This window comes from Xyrauchen texanus, chromosome 28 (genome assembly GCF_025860055.1).
Source record: "Xyrauchen texanus isolate HMW12.3.18 chromosome 28, RBS_HiC_50CHRs, whole genome shotgun sequence".
In the NCBI taxonomy this organism is placed as follows: Eukaryota; Metazoa; Chordata; class Actinopteri; order Cypriniformes; family Catostomidae; genus Xyrauchen; species Xyrauchen texanus.
Genome location: NC_068303.1, coordinates 29894388 through 29919270, shown reverse-complemented (window position 1 = coordinate 29919270; position 24883 = coordinate 29894388). Strand labels below are relative to the sequence as shown.

At 37.6% G+C, this 24883-nt stretch overlaps 1 protein-coding gene across 3 annotated transcripts in view; it reads right to left on the bottom strand.

Moving 5' to 3' along the window:
- LOC127621600 (ras-specific guanine nucleotide-releasing factor RalGPS2-like) overlaps window positions 1-24883 on the bottom strand; it is a 171547-nt gene that overhangs the window by 103158 nt on the left and 43506 nt on the right. For 2 of the 3 annotated variants that reach the window (XM_052095266.1, XM_052095268.1), the window contains exons 2-5: window positions 21032-21121; window positions 13798-13930; window positions 13598-13702; window positions 9928-9978 (exon numbers count right to left, since the gene is read on the bottom strand). In XM_052095266.1, the coding sequence (XP_051951226.1) occupies window positions 9928-9978; window positions 13598-13702; window positions 13798-13857 (216 nt within the window). In that variant the 5' untranslated portion in view covers window positions 13858-13930; window positions 21032-21121. The remainder of the gene's footprint in view (window positions 1-9927; window positions 9979-13597; window positions 13703-13797; window positions 13931-21031; window positions 21122-24883) is intronic. The other variant, XM_052095267.1, reaches the window with a different exon arrangement.

Here is a 24883-nt window from a genome sequence, read left to right as displayed (position 1 = left end):
CTACCCCCTGTGTATGTGCTTGGAACCAAGTATACAGCAGAGAAATTTTATGTCCGAGCGGGTTATTGAGCGGAGAGTTACACCGCTCCGCTTTGCTCACATGCTCTGGTAATAATCAAAATTTTTCAAAGAGTAGCAGGGTACAACAACCAGTGCAATAGCAGCGTTACCACTGTCGGGCAAATGAGGGCTTGCTAGTGCGTGCCAGGGCCAATTGCATTCCCACTGTCACTTTCAGGGTTTCATGCCTCCTTGGGGCTAACGGGCAAGTGCCATTGGCCCACTGATTACCCTTGGGCAAAAGAAGGCCAACTGGAGATTGAGGCGGGGTCAATGTCAAAGGCAGAGTTTTAAATCAGGTCTTGCTTTCCACCAAATAATGACCAAAATAAGCAAACAAACGGCAGCTTCAGTCTCCACCATTTCGAGGGCTAGCTAGTCTCCAGAGTCTGATACCTCCGCTTCAGCTTTCCTCTTGCTTGTGAAATGGGAGGTGTGTGATGTTGGCACCAGGTTGGCCTATTAAGGCTTGCGACAAACTCTAGCGAAAATATAAACAAGGTATAAATGTATTAATTATGTGAACGCAAAGCGCTCCAGTTTCACTTAACAGCCATGTAATGTCAAATATCCATGGTCATTGTGGGTTTATTCATGCAGTGTTAATAACAGGCAGTGAAACAGAGGAGATGCCCTGCTCTATTTCTGTGGAGATGATAAAATGCATGAAAGGGTCACTGGTAAGGTCATTTTTTCATGACAATGCTTATGCAAAATTTTGCTCCAACACAATAAAAAATGGCTAGACTGAAATATAATGTGTGTCATAGCCACAAAGGCCAAAAAAACAATCCTCATTGCCAAATGAATGCTTACATACTGTATGCATTACAGTGTTCCAAACAGAGACAGATTTAACATGTGAACATACATGTGCGCTATTCGCACTGTGCAACCAAATGTATCAAAGACCTTGATCTATTACTTTAACTCCATATACTATATGGAGTTATACTATAACTCCATGAAAGCTTCTTCTAGGGAAATACTGCGTGCGAAAGGAAACCACAGGTCATCAAATCTTAAACTAGTAACATCTCCACCACATAAATGTTCAAGGAATATTTTGCAAAGTTTAAATATTTGCAAGCACGAATGACATTTTCATATTCAGCAGATAATGACTTAAATATTTTTCTGTTCCTCGTACAATGCTATCGCCTAAATTCTGGAATATAGACAAGGAATAGGGCTTGAGTTGTCTTTTATTACTTTTATTCCTTTAATAAATCCTCATCCATGTCCAGCATGTACAGTATATCACACTTACAGTATGTCTTATTTTTTTTTATTAATCTCCTTTCATTTTCCACTTTGTCTCTCCTGCTGTTTTTTTTTCTCTCCACTTCACATAGTAGGCGAAGCGGCCAAGTAACCTTCTGTTTCAAAGAGTTTCACATTAACTAAATAATAAAAGAACCACTTTTGCTTCTTTATCACACACATATACACAAACATACAAACACACACTCAATTCACTTCAATTCAAGTCTATTCTGATGCCAGAGCCTAAAAAACAATCATCCTGCTCTGAAAAGAGAGAAAGGTCAATGAACCGCAGTCGAACCCGGGCATAAAAGAAGAAGAGAAAAGCAGGCTTTCATTACAATGTGTTTAACAACCCCTGTTTTTATACAGCTACTTCATTAAAAAATATTTTTATCGTCTGCCGAGCTGATAAAAACAACAATCAATTAGAGCTTACCAATAAAATGAAAAAGGTCAAGACTGCCAGTTCTCTGATATCACAGGCATTTTTCCTCTCAATCAGACAAACCTTTCCATTCCACTCAGGGCATGGCGGGTCAGAGTGTGCTTATAGGGGCCTGTTAAAAAGGGTAATGGTGTGGTATATTTGGATGCACTCAGGTTGGAAAAAGTGACATTGAAAGGTTGGCACTTTTAGCACGTCAATCCTATTGAGACATTTGTGATCTTTAATGCACGTAGTAAAGCCTCTGGGCTGCGTTTGAGATTATACACTTACATTCAGGAACATATTGCGTATGGATTGGGAACTGCTGTAAATGAACGGTACGTGAAATTTATATTTTGTTTAGAAACGTTAGCAAGAACGGTTTGAAAATAGGCTTACTTGAACAAACTATACTTTTCGGGGAATAAATATCCAAAACACACACACACACACACACACATTATACAGTACACTTAATTTACCAATTTTAAACCATGACTTGCACTGCACATAAATAAGTCATATTGGCATTATATTCATGCTGTTATCCAGAGGGTAACTGGCCCCCGCAGTGAGTCTGGTTTCTCTCAAGGTTCATTTTTCTCCATTAACTAACATATTATGGAGTTTTGTGTTCCTTGCCACAGTCGCCATCGGCTTGCTCACAGGGATTCTAAATACTAAAATAATTAAATTATTAAATAATGACATATTCAAACAACACAATGATCACTAAGACTTTATAGATATTACAGTTTCATTTTTTGTGTTAATGCATGATTTCCTGTAAAGCTGCTTTGAAATGATGTGTGTTGTGAAAATCACTATAGAAATAAAAATGGCTCGCCTTAGCCAAATACATATAAAATACATTTTTCACAATTCCTGACATTTAATCGTGGAAAACATCCCGTCTTAGGTCAGTTAGGATCACTACTTTATTTTAAGAATGTGAAATGTCACAGGGGCCTGGGTAGTTCAGCGAGTAAAGATGCTGACTACCACCCCTGGAGTCGTGAGTTCCAGCTAGGTCTCCTAAGCAACCAAATTGGCTCGGTTGCTAGGGAGGGTAGAGCCTCCTCGAGTAACCTGCTTGTGGTTGAGATTAGTGGTTCTCGCGGTTATATTTTTATTTTATATTTGATATCAGAGCAGTGGCAACAGTAAAGCCCTGTAAAGAAAAAAAAAAAAAAAAGATAAAAAAAGGGCAGAAAAACCATGACTAATAATAATAATGATGATTAAAATTAAGCAAAATAATCATGATTATCATTTTAACCATTATAGTACAGCCCAAACGTTAAATGTTACTCAAGGACCTGATAGCAGTCTGAGGGGTCCCTGGCAAGAGGATCATCATATTAGGGGTCCTTGGCATCAAAAAGTTTGAAATCTTTTGAAATCCTAAATGTATATTGTTTGCTAATATCTGTGGAGTGGTTAAAAAATTCGTTTTACTGACTTCAATCTAAGTGTATGTAAACTTCTGACTTCAACTGTATATGAACTATTTGCAATAATAAAAAAAGTGTAATTATATTCCATTTGGTTCTTCAAACAGCAGGACTGATGTAAATGAAATAATGATAAAAAAAAATAAAACAAGACGACAGCTTTAGGATAATGCACGTCAATAAATCTATATCACATTTACATTCACACTATATCATGTTTATTATTCAGAAAAACAAGTGGTGAAAGTTGGCTTTTTATCAAATGTGCTCTGCACGATATTTGATGCACCAAAAAGCACAGACAATCAGCATTTACATCATCCATAAGACTCATTGGTTAATTGAATGTCTTGTAAAGTAATACGATCACTTTCGGTGCAAAAAATATCAAGAATGATGTACTTTTTAACTATAAAAAATCGCTTCTGTTGAGAAACGGTATGCACGTTCACGAGAGGGGTGAGGATAGGCGGTCTCTCTTGTGACGAATTGACGTTGACATGAGACGTGACGCATGTGCGACATACCCGGAAGAGCAGCATTGTTTACAACTGAATAAGAGGAACGCTGTACAGACCAAATGCAGTAAACAAATTGAAGCAAATATAAATAAAGATGTCAAAAGATTTTGATTTAAGAGGAGATACAAGTTTTTGCACTGCCATATTTGTTTGAACCAGAGTACTCTTACTAAGAGCTCAGGGAGATTGAGGAAGCTGGACCATTAGCAGCACAATAAAAAGCCTCAGAGAGATGTTGTGGTGCTCGTGTAGGCAATGTCATCAGAGGTAGAGAGTGTCTCCTGCAACGAATGGAATGTTGCCATGCCATCGCAGGAATGACCCCGTAACCTCAAGCCCGCTCGTGAACACACATACCGCTGTTTAACAGACGCAATGATTTATAACATACTTAAATATTGATGTTTTTCACAACAAAAGCAATCGTATCGTTTCATAAGACTTAAATATTAATTTAACCAATAGATTCATATGGATGACGTTAATGCTGATTGTCTGTGCTTTTTGGAGTATTTTTTGTTACCATCAACATGCATTATAAGGACCTACTGAGCGGAGATATTTTTCTATTTTCCTTCAAATGTGTTCTGCTGAAGAAAGGAAGTCATATACATCTGGGATGGCATGTAGGTTAGAAAATGATTAAAGAATTTTTGATTTTTGTGTAAACTATCCTTTTAGGAGATTTAACACATACTGGTCTGACATGATTCAGAGTTTCTTGTACCGCTTCATATTTTCTTTCCATCATAAAAGTAGATCCTCGTCCATTGGTAGGCATGACTCCAACAAGAACAGTATACATATACAGTATAATTCAATAACAATCATTACAAATATTAAAATCTTTGCCACACTTGACTTGCACCATTATCAGAAACTTTGAGTAATGAACCAAATTTCAATTCCTTTGTAATAAAAGCTTAAAAAAAAAAAATCATAATTTTCCCAACACTCCATCCAACACCTTGATGACACACATACCCTAGTGGACTCAATTGTAACTGAGATTTGGAAAAAGATTCAGAGGGAAAGTACACAGCTTTGCTCATGGCAGACAAATATGCAAAATATTAAAATCAATTTGCGATATTCGAGTAGTGTTTTTAATAGTCGACTAGCTGGTGCAGAACGAGTACTCCATTGGTCGATAACTCATGCACATCCCTATTGCAAAGGCACACTTTTGACTATCAGGATGAAGTCTGGTCCACTTTTCAGCTCATTCTCACCAAAAACTTTCCATTTAGAGAGTAATATGAGGCATTACTGTAATATAAAATGACCAAAATCAAATCATGTGCCTCAAGTTGACTACTACAGATTATCACAACACAGTCCAAGTGTGCATGCGTTGAACAAGTTCATACAGACTTGAGGTCAAAAAATTATACTTTGAAAGGCTAGAGGACTCGACTGTGCACGAAACGTAACCATATGCGGGGAAAAAGAAATCAAAGCTTGTACAGCAAGATTCATAGAAAGTGTACATAATCCTTCAACAAAACACTTCCACAGAATGCTACAACTGCCAACCTTCAGATATGTACAAATTAAGATTGAAGATCTCTGCCGAAAAGTCCATCAAGAAACCAAGATCTACACACAAATTTAACTGATATGCATGTTGGCTAAACCGCCAACTAAATCAATCCCAGAGAGCTCTGTAATATCTTCCAGATACCCAGTTCCTCATTTTCTCAAAGAGAGGACCCACAATTTCTTTCTCTCCTCTCTTCATCCATAACATTGCTGCAAGGATAATCAGAGGCATACAAGGCTGCATAATCAATCAAACCATCCAATGACAGAAAACAGTAGACCTATTTATGCGAATGACTGCAATTACTATATACCACTGAAAGAGAAAAAAGTTTTTAACAGAAACCGTTACTTTAAAATGTAATGAAGTTAGCGTTAGTAACAAATTTTCCAGTGCTCAGTTATTGTGTGTTAATGTATGTCATGGTCCTTACTGTAAAGCTCCAACATGAAGCATAAAAGCAAAACGGTAGCATGTGACTCAAAGTCTCTTGAAGCCATACAATAGATTTGTGAATAAAAAATTATGCTCAGTGGTAAAGACGATGGCTAACCACCCCTGGAGTCTCTAGTTCAAATTCCAGGGTGTGCTGAGTGACTCCAGCCAGGTCTCCCAAGCAACCAAATTGACCCGGGCTAACCTCCTCGTGGTCGCTATAAAGTTCTTGGTGGGACGCGTGGTGAGTTGGGCGTGGATGCCTCGGTGGATGGCGTGAAGCCTCCGCACGTGCCATGTCTCCGTTGCAACGCGCTCAACAAGCCACGTGATAGGATGCGTGGGATGACGGTCTCAAATGAGGAGGCAGCTGGGATTTGTCCTCTGCCACCCAGATGGAGGTGAGTCACTACGCCACCACGAGGACTTAAAACACGTTGGGAATTAGGCTGGTATTGGTGAATATTCTTGTTTTATTGATTTTGCTTTAAAAATTCAATTCATTTTTGGAACATAAAATAAATAAAAATAAAATCACTTAAAATAATGAATTGGTCAAAATAAATTTGTGACAGGACGGAGGGCGGGCCGGGTTGTGATTTTACACACCCGGCCCCTTATCAGACTAATCAAGCCTCCGTGAGGGATAACGGCCGACTGCGGATGGTGGTGCGACAGAGAGAGATTGTTTATGGGCAGCTGTCCATCCTATGTGTGTGTTTGTGTCTTTTGGTTTTAGTTCTTTATTAAAAATATTATTTATATTGTCAAGCCGGTTCGTGCCTCCTTTCCCTATACCACCTTTACAATTTTATATAACCACTCTTCCATTTGCTGACATGCAAGTATCCATCTACAACAGGCGGGAAATTACTGATACAAATTAAAAATACAATAATAAATGTAAATATAATAATTAAAATCAATTTTAGGTTCATGGTGAACTTGTTTAGGTTGTATACACATGTGCAGGTTATAAAGTGAACCTGCAGAGTTGCATTAACAATGCACAACTGCTCCATTGAAATAAAGCAAACTACACTTCGAGCACCTCAGACGGTCTGAGGTCATTTGCAGCATTCTCATAGACGACACTATTCTTGCAAACGGTTTTCAGACGACTGAAACAGAAAAGAAAAAGTGATAACTCTTTACATGCACGTATTCCACAGACACGTTCCAGCAGCACGCCTCTGAAAAAACAGTACATCAGAGATGTGCATCGATGGCTTTTCTTTTGCCAGTTCTTCAAAATATAATTTGTGTATAAAAGCATTTTATGTCATGTGTCATTTCAAAACATCTTAAAGTTAGCCAGCCACAGTGGCTGGTAAATTACCTGCCATGCGCATGATATAGGCTACCCGCATTTGAAGGGTGCTAATTTCATACCCAGAGCTATTATTAAATATATTTACCGATTTCCCAGCTCCATGGTTTTGTAATTTCCTGATATTGTCAATCAACGTCTGTCAGTGATTGATGCAAGGATATTTGTCAGATATCATCAATATACGATTACATTGTCCTATCACCCAGCCCTAGTTGACGCACACTACAGCACGCACGTGGCTCATGATGTGCTGCGGCTAGCAATATGGGAGCACCCCACACTAACTCCATCTCAGATATATATGCTTGTTAGTTTGCTTAAAATATAAACAGAATGGCACCGGTAAGTCTATCACTGGAATTACTGTTAATTTTGCTGCTGCATTATCCAGTAGAGTAGTTCAAAAATTATGTTTTCTTAATAGGCTACATATTTGTTATGAAATTATTTTCTGTCTACTGTATTTTATAATACAATTAGCAGTTAAAGAAAAAGTGGTTTTGCATCACTAATACTACAATCCAGAATTGAATTACTCAACACAAAGTCTACATATCAAAGTATAAAATAATCATTTTTGGTTGCAGCCTAGTGTCTCCAGAATTTTCAGTTTTGGCCAAGAATTTTTATTTCGGTGTATCACTAGTAATTATCATAAATAATGGCAAATTATGCCAACCGTTATTATTTGCCACAAACATATTTAAAGGTGCAGTTATGAAACAATTTTCATGCAATATTTGCCTTTTTTTGACAATCTGTGAACGGCTTGAAACGCAACTTGTCCAAAAAAATGAGCCCTTCCTAGGTTGCCCATTAAAGCCTGTAGACTTATTTACATGCGAAGGGAGCGGGTCGCTTTTACCGGGAAAATCCAAAGAATGTGACGTTTATGCACGCTCCCAAGAGCCTTGCCTCAGTGCTTCTCTTACACTAATCAACAGCGACAACAAACTGCAACACTAGGTAACATTATCTTAGAGATGGAATCCAGCAAACGCCCGGCTCCCAGCACAACACCGACTCCTACACAAACTTTGAATGAGCCAAATAAACGACAAAAAAAAAAAATGTATCTACTGAATCCCATCTGGCCAAGCGGAAACGTGATCGTGGATGAGCGAAAACTAGAGTGAACATCGGCAGGGCATTTGATTTCTGGAGGGACCTTAGTTTGTTTTTGGGGATCAAAATTGCCGTTCTTCTTATTGGGCAGGTAAGCTTACATAACTGCAATGCATGTGATATAGTGATAGCTGATAGTGCCATAAGGATTGACCTGTGTAATTTTAGCTAACATGATCTTGCCTGCTAACGCTGAAGAATTGCAAGCTACCCTGCTTCGTAACTTGCAAATAATTTCCACAATCTTCTCTTTATATTAAAAGTCAGGTATAAAGGATACATTTAAGCAAATATGCTGGCTTCTTGTTCATAGTACAACATATGACATACAAAACATACAATAGTGCAACATAACAGTGCAGTGCAACAGTAACCTGTCTGGTATAGTTCGGTAGCATGTAGCTGTATGTGCTGTTATATGGTGCAGAATCATGGATACAGCTGCAGGCAGACTTGAAAAAGCTTGAAGTCTTCCAAATGCGATGCTTGGTTGAATTTTAGGAATTAGAATCAGGGACAAAATAAGAAATAAAACCATCAGAGAGTGGTGCAGCGACCAACAGACCATATCAGAGGAGGTCTAAAAGCGCCGATTGTGGTTGTTTGGTCACGTGTGCTGCATGAACCCGCACCGCCTACCTTACCGGCTCCTCTGGAGGATCGCACCCGATGGCTGGAAAGTACAACGAAAAGCGGCAAAGAAAACGTGGGCGAACCAAATTGAAGAAGATCTGATAAATCAAAGGCTCATTCCAACAGAAGCAAAAGAAGTGGCCCTCAAGAAGCAACGATGGCGGGAAATTTTAAAACGAAGTTCGAAAGCCTGTAGCACATACAGCAGTGGTCAACCGCAACCAGACGTGAGCTAGAGAAACTTCAATGTAGCTGCATGTGTGTATCAGTATGCTATGTAGTTTTTGTTTAGTCTCATCAAAGTTAGTTGTAAAACAATCATAATTGTGTAATTTTAATTATGCTACCTCATCTGTCAGCATGATGCCGGTGAATCACGTTCAGTCTTTTTGTACATTACGTAATTTTTTTTGCTGATGCTCGTGTCTCTATGGAGTGTGTGCAAGAGCAACAGGTAGCTGGCTGCAGTTCACTTAATGGCCACAGGTGTCATTAATAACAAGAGTTTCTGAATCTTACATACTGCACCTTTAACAAACTGTTTAACATTTAGTCTCCCCCAATAACTTTGTTTTGTGTGTAAAAGCTGAAGTTGTGTAATTTTTCAATGTTAAAATACTTTCTCCAAAACAGAGACAACTATAAGTAAACCATCCGCAGGTTAATATCCCTGAAAAGTGTAAACTCTTCTGTGCTATCAAAAATTTGCAAAACACTGCCTCATGCTAATGGTGTGTGTTTTATTCGACCAATGGCAAATGGAGTGTTTGGGAAAGCTGTTTGAAATCATCTATTTTGCAATTCCGTTTGGTGAAGCTAGTTCCGCAGAAACAACACATGCTTTTTTAACGTGAAGTTCAAAAGGACACTGAACATTTATGAAGCACTGAATTGATTTAGACTGAACTTATTACTTTGAACACAACATATACATTATCTTAAGAGCTGGTGCTTGTGGGTGTTGCATTTTAAAGTATATTCTCAGAGCAGTACTATTGGCCAAAGAGATCTCAAGAACAGAAACCATTCACTGTGAATGTATTGCCCTCTGCTGGGAGACAGCACTTAAGGTCTAGATAAAGTCAGTACTGAAGAATAAAAGAATGTGTCTGTGTGTGTGTGTTTACCTCAGGTTGGATAGCTTTGAACACTGGAGCATCCATAAGAGTGATCTGACCCTGCAGAAAAAGATATGCAGACATCAAGACAAAAAATATAGCACTTTAAAACAACATCATAACAAAGAACCACTGAAACAAAAACAGTTAAAAAGAGCAGACAGGCAATTCCTACAAAAACTCATGAAAGCAATCACAATGGCCAATGGGAACTGTAGGAATGAAGTTCCTTTGGTAAAGATATCATCTGACTTTTTACCAATGGATTTTAAAGTCTAGGGGCACTAACTGCACCAGCCGGAATGCACCAGATTCGGCTAAAGAAGCAAAATTTATCAGGGCTCCAGAAAGCGACTAAATACGACCATTTTTGTTTTTTTGTTTCGCATAAGAAGGACAAATGGTCAAAAATCATGGTTGTACTTTCACCTTTGGTTACTATGATCTTATTGCAAATACCACAGTTAAAACTATGGATGCAATGGAATTTCCGTAGATGTAAAATCTTTTCTAGTGCTCTCTGATTGTAGAAAAAGGCTTTGTATGTCTTCAGATGACTGTATTTTAATCAGCAATGATGAAAAGAAACAGTGAAAGAAAACAAATTCCCAACATCAAACCGTGTCACAAGCGATACAAGGTCTCTTTTCCATGTTAATCAGAGTTTTTGTCCTAACCATCCGCGACAAGGCATTCTATTTTTGGAATGGTTTCTATTTTCGGCGATGTCGCACTGGGCAGCCCAGTCAAAATGGGTCTAAAATCCTTCTCATAACAGTATGTTATAGCTGGGGTGACACTAGCAGGTTCAAAGCAACTTCATTTTCACAGAGAATGTTACAGACCAACATAATGTTGTGTTTGATGTCTCGTTCTCTTCAATCTGAGCTCTGTCATAGACACACACTGGCTCATTTTGACATTCTCTCGGCTTCCGTCAGAGTAACGCATGAGTGCGTGAACATTAAAAATGGTAATAGACTGAATTTTAATCTGATTCATAAAGTAACTTTGCCTTGTGTATGTGTGATCGTGTACTATCCCCTTTAGTAAATGGTCTGCACTTATATAGCGCCTTTTTAACCATAGCAGTATTCAAAGCGCTTTACACTGCGTCTCATTCACACACCAATGACGGCAGAGCTGCCATGCAAGGCACTAGCCTGCCATTGGGAGCATCTTGGGGTTCAGTGTCTAGCCCAAGGACACTTCGGCATGTTGAATCATGTGGGCCAGGAATCCAACCACCAACCCTGTGATTAGTGGACAACCCGCTCTACCACCTGAGCCACAGCTGCCCTGTTATGTTGTAGAAAATGTCCATACAGCTTCAATGAGAAAATGAGATGCATTCAATAAACAGACTGTTGTAACATCTGATTTTATTGTCATTTTTAATAATTTTAGTGTATGAATATCGAGGTAACATCACATCTGGTTAGGAACAATATATAGCACAATATTTTCAAATTTATTTCCTTTTGAATTTCACATAGGAAAGAACATCATATGGATTTGAAATGACATGAGGATGAAAAAATTATAGCATAATGTCATTTTCTGGGTCAACAATTTTTTTAATTATACTTAGCTAAATTTAAGAAGAACGGAAGTCAACAGGAAGTGTATGCATGCATGTTCAAGAAAGTCTGTGGACACCAGGTAATGAATAAATAACTTTTGTGGTTCTACAGGGTATCCCGACAGACACATGAATAATAAATCCATTTTAGTCTGCTTGACTATCATTCACAGGACATTTTCCTGTGCATGGATGTCGTGTGTGTGCAGTCACTGTGAACGGAGTGTGTGCCTAAATAAAATCTAATTTCCTGCAGGATGCTCGGATCAGAGTGGCATGATGTACTGTATGTAGGTTAATGGGTTGGGCCATAAATAAATAAAGCACAGAAAGAAACTCTGTACCCCAGATACAGACACTTTCATGCAGGCGTGTACAAAATCGGATCAGGTGGTCTAGATAAGGTCTACTAGAGGTAAGATGAACACCAAGAGTGTCCCCAGCTGACACTATGAGATACATCATTGGTATGTGTTATACTGTTTACATACATTTATGCATTGGGCAGACGCTTTTATTCAAAGCGGTTTACAGTGCATTCAAGGTGTGTTCTCAACCCATTACTTTGAAGTAGCTAACACAATGCAGGTCAGATAAGCTGCTGCTTTATTTTGTACATTCTGTGAGGCAATTTGATGATAATTCCCAAAGAAACAAGGTCTGATTTTTGCAGCAAGATCAGGAAATAGAAGTGGAAGAATTATAGATAAAATGTTATTCTGATCAAACACAGCACTTAAAGAATTAGTTCACCCCAAAATAGAAATTCTCTTATCATTTACTCACTCTCATGCCATCCCAGATGTATAAGACTTTTTTCTTCTGCTGAACACAAACAAAGATTTTTAGAAGAATATTTCAGCTCTGTAGGTCCACACGATGCAAGTGAATGGTGACCAGAACTTTGAAGCTCAAACAATCACAATAAGACAGTATTAAAGTCATCCATAAGACTCCAGTGGTTCAAGCTATATCTTCATAAGCAATATAATAGTTGTGGGTGAGAAACAGATCAATATTTAAATCCTCTTTTACTATAAATCTCCACTTAAACTCTCACTTTCACAATCTGAATGTGAAAGTGGAAATTTACAGTAAAAAGTTTGAAATATTGATGTGTTTCTCACCCAAAGTGATTGCATCAATTTAGAAGATATATATTAAACCACTGGAGTCATATGGATTACTTTTATGCTGCCTTTATGTGATTTTTGGACCTTCAAAGTTCTGGCCACCATTCACATGGACCAACAGAGGCGAGATATGTTTATAAATATCTTAGTTAATTCAGCAGAAGAAAGAAACGTCATATACATCTAGGATGGCATGAGGGTGAGTAACTGATGAGAGAATTTTCATTTTTTCACTTTAAATTTTAAAATGTTCTTCCAAAAATCCGCTTAAGCCAGACTGAATCACCAAAGATGACCATTGCTTGACTTAAAGTGATTATAAATAACAGCTGCTATATATCTGTTCCTGAAATTCAGAAGAGAGTTCAGCCGGGAGTCCTGTTGGAAAGACACCTTAAATTACCGGTACAGGAGAGTTTGAGATCCTCACTTGGATTCTGGTATGTTTAATTTAAACTCTGGAGACCATCGCAGCCCAAACGCCTGACAGCCAACAGCTCATTCATTATTTCTGGAGCTGTGCTGAAGTATTTAATCCTCACTGTCAGAGCTCATACCTGCTCCTGCCCTTCATCGTTTCATTCCCTCTCCCTCGTTCTCTCGGTCCCTTTACTGTTTTCTAACTGTTTTTTATCCACTTCTTTGAAGAAAATTTAGGAAATAGAGGAATGAAAACTGAAAAGTGTGCAAACAAACATGACGCTTAATCCAGCCTTAAGTGGTAAAGCTGGTCTCCCACTCAGGCCAGGCTGCTCAGATTAGGTCCATTTTTATGGTTTTAAAATGATGTTTGAGCACTTGCCAGCTGGTCAGACATTGAGACCAGCTAAACCAGCTGAACACTATACCATAGAGTTACTTAGAAACTCAAATCAGCTTGTGAAATGCCACTTTTACACAAGGTAAAACCAGCAAACCAACTTAGACTGGTTTAAGTTGCAAAGAAGAGGAAAGTTTGACCTACTGCATATTCCTCCGGCGTGACCTTCAGCACATCGAAGACCACAGCGTCAAAACTCTTCAGCTCTGATGAACCCTTCTCACTTAGGGACTCAGAACTGCTGCTCCTCTGAAGAGATGGAACATAAATGAAAAGTGTGAGTTGAAGTTCACCTATAAAGCATATAAGATAAAGTGAAGTAGTCTTTATTTAGTTGGAATGACCTCCGAGGCCGGGGCCGTGAAGGTGGAGACACTGGGCTGGCCATTGGGGACATCCATCATTACCAAACCATCAGGCACTATGGCAAGAGCTCACTCATCATTCTCATCCTCATCAGCTCGCCTCTATGGCCCCCTGCACACACAAAAACACACTTAGACTAGAATCGAAAACAAGCAAAATCTGCAACATTTTACTTGAAACTATGACTGGGTAAAAATATAGATTTTCCAATGCATCGCAATAATTTAAGTGATCTCGATAATAATTCTTAAATCCCAAGCTCGACCTTTTCCTAAATGCGCAACTCAATGTGAATAAATCACTCGCATTTGAGACCAAATTCATGCTATACAACGACAAATGTCTCGATTCACCACTGACTGGTAAATGTTCCGATATCACTTACCATAAAGTTGAAGTTCAGCATCCTTTTATTAAATTGTATTTGACTCATTCCGTGTAATGAGTGTCCAAAGACAAGATCCACGCAATCTATTTGTCACTGAATGTTTCTTTTAATACACTTTGTTCTTTTCAGTCAATTGTTGATCAAAAACAACAAAACACACACATTTAATTCCTATGAAAAATAGCACGGATGATGTAAAGAAAGCTCTTAACAGAACTGCCGGTTTTCTTAAAGAGACAGAACCAATTTTAGCATTTGTTTTACAAATCAATGTAAATACTTGTAATTAGCATACACCATGCATTTATCAATAAATATGTAACAAAATATAAATTATGCAATATAATACCATATTTATTGATGGAATACATTGATTTGTAAATTTCTAAAAGCTAAAATGTACCAAAATAAATAAAAACAAATAAAATATAATTTGCAACATTAATATTTTCGGAAGGTACCTATTTAGAACGTCTTCTGTAGGGGTGGGCATTATGACCAAAATTCTATATCACAGTAAAAGTAATTCTATATCATGGAAATGGTATTTATCACAATATAGTTTTTTATTCCTTTCAGAAAATCAGCAAAAAAAATATAATAAAATGTAATATCCATGTTAAATGGGTGGACAATAAGCAAAAAATTATATATCGATAATCTTAAAGTTTTGGTTGATAAAGATAGATTGAAATTCAAAAATTTCCCCCGAAAATTTTGTCTAATTATGGGTTTTCTGGAACAAAACAAAATTTGAAATAATAGCCCTTTTTCCAAATACATTTTGATGTGGGAAAGATACTTCGATGACGTTTCTTGCATTTTCAGGGGATCTAAATAAAACTTTGAGGATTTTTAGAAATCGAACGTATAGAACGGATACTCCTACAGAAAGAATCTGGTGGATATTTAATTTAAACTCTATACATCCCTTGGGAATGAATGAAGATTTGTCCCTCAGCTGTTTTCTATAGGATTATTATGATGCATTTTGATTTGCACATGCTTATGATTTGAATCATGGTATATTTGCAAATATAACAATGTACGGTTTACTTTGTTAAATACGTGAAGGCATGTTGAATTGTTGTGCTATGCCCATGTTCTTGAATTATGCATGCCCAACATTTGTACTGACATAATTGACATTTCCTGAAGAATAATGTATGTATGTATGACAAAAAATGTAATTCTTTACTGATTTATGTGCATACAATAATTCTTCTTTGAGTAGTGAATATTATTGGTATATGGTTGAAACAAATATATATATATATATATATATATATATATATAGTATATACTATATATATATATATATATATATATCACTTTAACTTTTAATATGTAATTGGTGTCCTTCTTTATCTCCTGAAATACATGCATAGATTATTTGTAATTCTTCTATATTACTTTAGTAATATATGTGAATGCCGGTATAATATATAGAGGCAGTATATGACAATAACATTTGTATATTTTTAAGTCTATTCTATTAGGGGAAATACAGTAAATACTCCCCCTCTCTAGATAGAATCAGATGTGCAATTGTTAAAGGGACAGTGATGATGATGATGCAAATCGAAAACGTTTTGTCTTTGCACGGAGCACATTTTGCACTTTTGCTCTTTTTAGCCTCTCAATAAACAAAACTACATTTTTGTAAGACTTTTTTGCAAGCTTCCTCTAATTTTTAGACTCAAGTATGATTTTTGAGCTTACGCAACAAAAGGTACTTGGAAAGATAAGCTGAATATAAACTGGACGTCTTTGTCAACTAACAGCAGAACAAAAGCTGTAAAGTCATACATGAGGATATAAGTAGGCATATAGCCTACATTTACATCTATTTTGGTGAAAAGTGATTCAGAAGTTTCTGAACAATAATGAAAGTTTCTTTTGTATTTAAAAGGATGTCCAAAGTATCTTAATGGTACACCTGTCATGTCCTTTATTTTATATGCATCATTTTTCAATCCAAGCAAAAAACAATGCTACTCTGCATCTGTACATCAGTATTGTTTTTTTTAATTTAGCGTTCCACTGGAATTTTTGCCAGCTATATATCCTACTAGATATAAATGCACTGTTGACTAAGGTGTCATTTATTTAATAATTCCTGAGGGAATTCACAGTGTTCATTTTTCCCCATGTTTGAATCTTGCTATCAGTCTTATGTTCAGCCAAGAGAAGCCCAGATTCGTAGGCAGCAAAAACCTCCCCAAACCATAATACTCCCACTTCAGTTCTTGGCTGGAATATAGTGCCTTTGTTGAAATACTGTTTCTCATTATCACCAAACATAATGTTTCTCATTCCTGCCAAAAAGTAACATTTTGCTTCATCTCTCTTTCATCAACAGCACCAACAGTTTACTCTATAAACACTTGAAACAAGCAATAATGTCCATTTGGAAACGGTTTTCGTCTTTTTGTTCTTAATGTTTTGTTTTTGGAGGGAATTTGCATTCCCTTCTCGGCAATGCTTCCTATAGAATTTGATTTAGCAATGGGGAGTCTTCTGCCCTCCATAATTTATCCCAATTACAACTAAACACAACAATGATTTAAGTACTATTTATTATAACACACCTTATGTGAAGAGTTTACTTAAAACAATAAAAAAGGGTAAACTTTTATGCCATTTAAGTCAGAGTAACATACATTTTTAAACATTGAGCATATTCAATATCAAGTTTGGTGGTGAAGGTAGAACATACAGGCTTTGATCACTGACCCTCCAACACCAATTACTTGGAGTCCAATTACTCTTGTGACTGGAAGTTCTTTTAAATGATTCATTAAAAGAACTGACTCTGAGTCATTCAAAAAAATCAGGCAACACTGATCGCTCTTTAATTAGGCTAATTCGAAGACGTGTTTTTCGTTTTTTGACTTTTTATTTGTTTACAGTACCCAGTTTTTTCATCTCATCACATTCAGATTTCAAACTCACATCTTGGGTAAAATCTAGTTTCTTTTGCCCTGGCAGCCTCAGTCCTCATTGACTTTCTTAGCATCTTTTTCCATTATATGCAAGTGAAGGGTAACTGATGCTGATCTGTTGTATTACACATAATAAAGTCATGCAGGTTTGGAACAATATGGGGGTCAGCATATGATGACAGAATTATTATTTTTGGATGAATTATCCCTTTAATGAGATTATAAAGAAAATCAAACCTTTTTATTGGGGTCCCTGGCTGAGAGTGTGAGTTCTGCTGAAAACAAGTGAAGATTTTTTTAGAAGAATATGTCTCTGTAGGCCCATACTATGAGAGTGAATGGTTACCAGAACTTTGAAGCTCAAAAAAGCACATAAATGCAGCATAAAAGCAAACCAATACAACTTCAGTGGTTAAATCTACATCTTCAGAAGTGATATGATAGGTGTGGATAAGAAACGGATCAACATTTAAGTCCTTTTTTTACTATTAATCTACTTTTAAACAGCCCTCCTACGCACATTCAAGACAGTTCTTCTGTTTTATGTGGATTCACATTCTCTGGGCATATTGCCACCTACTGGGCTGTTGTGCATATATCATTTTTATTTTCCCTTTCCTTAATCCATACCTTTTTATCTTTCACCTCCCTGCCCAGTAGGTGGTGATATGCACAAAGAATGTGTGAATCGCTAAAAAACAGAAGAAGAACTCAGTCATCTCGTAAACGATCATAGGAAGGCTGGTGAAAGTGTTAATTTATAGCAAAAATTGTTTCTCACCCACACCTATCATATTGCTTCTGAAAAGATGAATTTAACCACTGAAGTTGTATGGATATTTATTTTAAAAAAAATTTGCTGCCTTTATGTGCTTTTTGGAGCTTCAAAGTTCTTGCCACCATTCGCTTACATTGAATGGACCTACAGAGCTGAAATATTCTTCTAAATATCTTATATTGTGAATATTGTGTCCTGCAAAAGACAAAGTCATACACATCTGGGATAACATGAGGGTGAGTAAATTATGAAATCATTTTTCTATGAACTATTCCTTTAAGGAATATGCCTTGCTACTCAAGTGATATTAGTTGGACACTCTCTCCTGGGAAGAGTACTGATATATTTCCTTTATTTGAACATTATGTTCTTGACTGTGGATTTATAGAAGCTTTCAAAAGTCTTAGGCAATATTTTAGCAGCGCTTTCCAGCATCAGCAAATCTTTTCCTGAGAGTCTCAGAATGCTTTTTTGGCCGAGGAGTTTGGCCGGAAACATGTGTCATAAACAAGGTTCTTCTCAGAGGTCTGCAGTCAAAGTTTGAGTTTATTTGAAAGTAAACAGCCAACACACACACACACACACACACACACACACACACACACACACACACACACACACACACACACTCGACATTCATTTCATCAATCTTACTTAGCTAAACACCTGTATCTAGCCGATCAACGTTGAGTGAGAAAATATGGGGAAGGGGTTCAAAAGAGTAGCAATAAGAGTGTTTATTTGAATCAGAGTATAAGGATATATACACCGATCAGCCACAACATTAAAACCACCTGCCTAATATTGTGTAGGTCCCCCTCGTGAAGCCAAAACAGTGCCAACCCACATCTCATAACAGCATTATGAGATTCTATTCTTCTCACTACAATTGTACAGAGCGGTTATCTGAGTTACCGTAGACTTTGTCAGTTCAAACCAGTCTGGCCATTCTCTGTTGACATCTCTCATCAACAAGGTGTTTCCATCTTCATAAACATCAAAGAAAAACTAAAGTATGCCAGGTATAAAAACAAATGTACATGATAAATACATTAATATAAGAATATAAGAACTAGTGACAGTTCTGTCAACTGGGCCGAAACTCGGTTGCACTAGCTCCCAGTCATCATTTTTGCTGAACCCTGGGGTGTGTTATTGTGAATCAATGTAACCGTACACCACAGCTAGAGAACAACATACTCGGTGACAATGGTAAACGCACACATCACTGCTGGCCTCACTATCAAAACATTGCCTTCAACATTTGACTACACATGAAACAAAATGAGCAGATGTTCAGAGAGTACTAGGGCCAACAGTGACTGTGTGTGTGTTTATTTTCCTGACAGTGAACAGGTGTTATAAAGGCATTCGTAATTGCGTGTTTTTGAGGTTTAGGGTTTGTAGTAACAGGTGTTGTGGAGAGTTTGTAGGATTTTACGGTGCTGCCAAACTTCAAACTAATCCTCAACAGCTCAAACTGACACACACGCACACTTGCTTTTCAATCATGGTGGGGACTTTCCAATAATTGTTTTCATACTGAGCTAATGATACATTCATTCATACATTTCACCTAACCATACACCTACTCCAATACCTAAGATGAAAAACCTTTCTGCATTCTTACATTTGAATAAATACATAATTTAGCATGTCCAGTTGTTTTCCTCACGGGGAATGTTGGCTGTTTCCGACACCATAGGTTTGACTTCCAATATCTTATAATATGTTTCACTATGTTTGTGATGCAATTTTTAAAAACAAAGCTGGCCCTCACAGGTAGAGGTAGACAGATATTTACTATCAGCAATAGTTGCTGATAGTTTTTTGTCTTTAATCCTCAGGGTTCCTGAAGATTCTACAGTTAGAACGGCTCGGATCTACAGTATAACAGCAGCCTCTAGAGGTGAAATAAAAACAATCACTGACATTTTGGGATTTGATGCATCAAAATCTTTCATCATTGACAAAATCTATTCATATTTCTAGGGATGCAGCAATCAGGATTTTTACAGCTGATACAGATCACCGATCTTCTTGTCACCTGATCGGCCGATACTGATCCCGATCATTTTAACAGGATGTCTGTCATAACAGTCTATGTGCAAGCTTTCTGCACAATGTCACTATAGACTGAATTTTCCTCTTCCCCAGTAATATAATTACATAGTTATATAAAAAAAAGCTTTTTTAAAAGACTTTAAAACAAGTATATCACTCGACTTTCATTTCATCAATCTAACTTAGCTAAACAGCTGTATGTAGCTGATCAACGTTGAGAGAGAAAATATGGGGAAGGGGTTCAAAAGTGTAGCAGTTAATTTTCACATCAACCATCAGAATGGTGGAAAAATAAATAAAAAACGTGGTATGATTGTTGGTCCCAGACGCATTTCTGTACCTGCTGATCTCCTGGGATTTTCACACACAACAGTCTCTAGAGTTTACTCCGAATGGTGCCAAAAACAAAAAACATCCAGTGAGCGGCAGTTCTGCGGACAGAAAACACCTTGTTGATGAGAGAGGTCAAACGGAGAATGGCCAGACTGATTGGAGCAGACAGAAAGGCTATGGTAACTCAGATAACCACTCTGTACAATTGTTGTGAGCAGAACAACATCTCAGAATGCACAATATGTTGAACCTTGAGTCAGATGGGCTACAAAAGCAGAAGACAACGTGAGAAACTTTATTAAAACCCTAGTGTACCTAAAAAAGTGCTCAGTGAGTGCATATGCTATAAAAAGCATAATTTGGTTAATACCACATTTAGAGCACTGTAAATGGGCCATGTCTCTGTCATTTCAAAATAAGAGTACATGATTTTTGGGGGGTTATTATTGGGGTTTGGTTGATCAATGAACTATCTATATTCTATAAACATTCTATGAATCGATTTTAAAAACTATTGGTTAATTCATCGTTAATCTGGTTACTTATCGGTCTCGGCAAAATCCACTATTAGTAAACCTATACTTACAAGTACAGTCAAACCTGTAAAACTCCACGCTAAGGAAAAACAGCTCATGCCAAAAGGCTTCAAAACAACTGTTTACAAAGTGTGCAACAAGACTAACACATGCTCTAAGATAACTTACCGGGTATGTGTCAAATGAGCATAGTGATATTTGTTCCCTCCACTGCACTCTATTGGCTGTGTTTTCACTGAATCCTCTGCTGATTAAATTCTGTTGCGAGAAAGAGAAAAAAAGGAGAGATAGGGAAGACAAGTTACTAAGTCAAACGTAATTTTTATCAGAGGCGCTTTAAGCAAAAAAGAATGCAGTTACAGCATTCAGCTGGCATGTGTGCTCACCTACAGGACCACTAGGTGGCATTGTAAATACAGCAAAGATAATGAATGCATAGAGGGCTAAAAACAACAGCAGCTGTGTGTGTTTGTGTAAGTAGGTTGTGAATGAACTTTCAGTGACAGGTCATTTAGAGAGGACTGTTAAGGACAGGGCTGTAGAGACCAGACGCCACCATTGCATTGTGAGTCAGTCCTAAGGCCTAATGCAAAGCAGGACATGTTTTTTTGTCTGACGTACATGAAAATAAGCTTTAAAAACGTCACATGGCTCAGCACAATATTTACAGCATATTAAGGAGAACAATCTTCCTCAGTCTATACAGACTGAAGGCTGAACCGAAACCATTCACTCCGGCATCTCACAAGAACATAACAATTTGACAAACGTAGGTGTGTTTCAAGAGTTCAAACAACCCAAAACATGTCTTTTACTATCGCCTTTACTAAGACCTGGATCAATACACAAATTAATTCATGTTAAGTTATCAGCTTTAATTTACCTTGGAGCAAATGTAGAAATGTAGTCCTTGCTGATAATATACATGTTGTTTAGTGTTGTCCAAGACCCAGTCTTCCAATATTTAACTATGGAAATTAGGGCTGTGTTGATACAATCAAATATTAATATATTGCGATTTAATTTTTCTCATGATTCTATCGCTACTTTAGGTAGATGTATTGATATTTATATAAAAATATTTGTGTATTCATATCATGTAAATACAACAAAGTTGGCAATGTTACTTCCAAATCAATTTAATGAACTGTTTAGAGCTACATGCTCTTCATCAGACATCAGCAACTGAAATATACCCAAATTAAGACCAATATAGGTATTATAAACAATTAATCGCCGATATTTGGCCACTTTGCAATTATCAACATCAGCCGATAAGTGTTCACTTGGCCAATAAAAATAAGTGTTAACTATTCCTTGTGTCAGTTCCAAAATCTACCAATAGATTTGTCAATGTATAGTACATTCCTGTTTTATTTTTAGAAAAAAAAAATGTAAGAGATATTTAATATATAGTGGTATAAAAGAGATACCACTGCTGACCGGGAGCACCCCACAAGCCTTGCCATTTCAGAGGTGCCCTTACCCAGTCATCTGGCCAATTTTGGTCAGTTTGGCCCTTGTCGATCAGGTCTTTTACGCCTGACCATTTATCCTGCATTCAACACATTGACTACGAGAACTGATCGACAAACAACGCTTACATCTAATACAGGTGAAACTCGAAAAATTAGAATATCATGCAAAAGTTCATTAATTTCAGTAATTCAACTTAAAAGGTGAAACTAATATATTATATAGACTCATTACAAGCAAAGTAAGATATTTCAAGCCTTCATTTGATATAATTTTCATGATTATGGCTTACAGCTTATGAAAACCCCAAATTCAGAATCTCAGAAAATTAGAATATTACATGAAATCAATAAACAAAAAGGATTTTAAATACAGAAATGTCGGCCCTCTGAAAAGTATAATCATGCATATGTACTCAGTACTTGGTTTGGGCCCCTTTTGCATTAATTACTGCCTCAATGCGGCGTGGCATGGATGCCATCAGCCTGTGGCACTGCTGAGGTGTTATGGAAGACCAAGATGCTTCAATAGCGGCCTTCAGCTCTTCTGCATTGTTTGGTCTCATGTCTCTCATCTTTCTCTTGGCAATGCCCCATAGATTCTCTATGGGGTTCAGGTCAGGCGAGTTTGCTGGCCAATCAAGCACAGTAATACCATGGTCATTGAACCAGGTTTTGGTACTTTTGGCAGTGTGGGCAGGTGCCAAGTCCTGCTGAAAAATGAAGTCAGCATCTCCATAAAGCTTGTCTGCTGAAGGAAGCATGAAGTGCTCTAAAATGTCTCGGTAGACGGCTGCATTGACTCTGGACTTAATGAAGCACAGTGGACCAACACCAGCCGAGGACATGGCTCCCCAAACCAACACAGACTGTGGAAACTTCACACTGGACTTCAAGCATCTTGGATTGTGTGCCTCTCCATTCTTCCTCCAGACTCTGGGACCTTGGTTTCCAAATGAGATGCAAAATTTGCTCTCATCAGAAAAGAGGACTTTGGACCACTGAGCAACAGACCAGTTCTTTTTTTCTTTAGCCCAGGTAAGACGTTTGACATTTGAAGCCCATGTCCAGGACCCGTCTGTGTGTGGTGGCTCTTGATGCAGTAACTCCAGCCTCAGTCCACTCCTTTTGAAGCTCCCCCACACATTTGAATGGCCTTTTCCTGACAATCCTCTCCAGGCTACGGTCATCCCTGCTGCTTGTGCAATTTTTTCTTCCACACTTTTCCCTTCCACTTAACTTTCTATTAATGTGCTTTGATACAGCACTTTGAGAACATCCAACTTCTTTTGCAATTACCTTTTGAGGCTTTCCCTCCTTGTGGAGGGTGTCAATGATGGTTTTCTGCACAACTGTCAGGTCAGCAGTCTTCCCCATGATTGTGAATTCAACTGAACCAGACTGAGAGACCATTTAAAGGCTCAGGAACCCTTTGCAGGTGTTTAGCTGATTAGAGTGTGACACTTTGAGCCTACAATACTGAACCTTTTCACAATATTCTAATTTTCTGAGATTCTGAATTTGGGGTTTTCATAAGCTGTAAGCCATAATCATCAAAATTATATCAAATAAAGGCTTGAAATATCTTACTTTGCTTGTAATGAGTCTATATAATATATTAGTTTCACCTTTTAAGTTGAATTACTGAAATTAATGAACTTTTGCACGATATTCTAATTTTTCGAGTTTCACCTGTATAGCCAGACCTACACATGTGAACTTGTTAGGAGATGATCAATGTTATTCGCTTCACCTGTGAGTGGTCATGTTGGCTCATCGGTGTAAGTTTAGTACTCTTCGTTCATTTTAAAACTTTAACATATATAAAACCATTGAGCTGATATTTCCTTAGAATCAGTGCAGATTCAATCATTACTTCAATAGTTTTACCATGGAAATAAGCAACAGGTGAACACAGTGTACTGATCAGGCAAACTACTGTATTAAATCACATCACAGTTCTGCTATCAAGATGCAGAGACAGAGTTCCATGCAGTTCCATGATTGAATGCTGTCTTGTTGCAACTTGCTGAGGAAACAGTGTAACAGAGAATAGAGACTTTAAGCCTGAAGGAATGAACAACTTGAACAAGTTGAACCACTCAGTTTTTCCCACCATCATATAACCATAAAACTCATCCATCCATCTTTCATCTCGCTAAAGCTTTTGCGTTCTTACTTGGGAAAGAAGCTTCTCAGTTTTTCCAAGTCAGTACGATATCTTAAAATTGCCTATGGAGGCAGCTCACTAGGCTTGGGAATGGAGCATATATTACTTTCAGTGCTATCTTTGTGCTATCAGACTGTTACACAAAGTGTTTGTTTGCAGAGCGAGCTGGTTAACCCTCTTTTCCCACTTATTTTTTCATAAATACACACACACACACACACACACACACACACACACACACACACACACACACACACACACGCACACGCACACATTGCTCTGGGGCCCCTCTGTGCATTGTTCATCCATATTTCATTTGATATTCAGAGTAAGAGAAAGAAAGCAAACCCTATGGAATAAGCCCTAAGGGGTGGC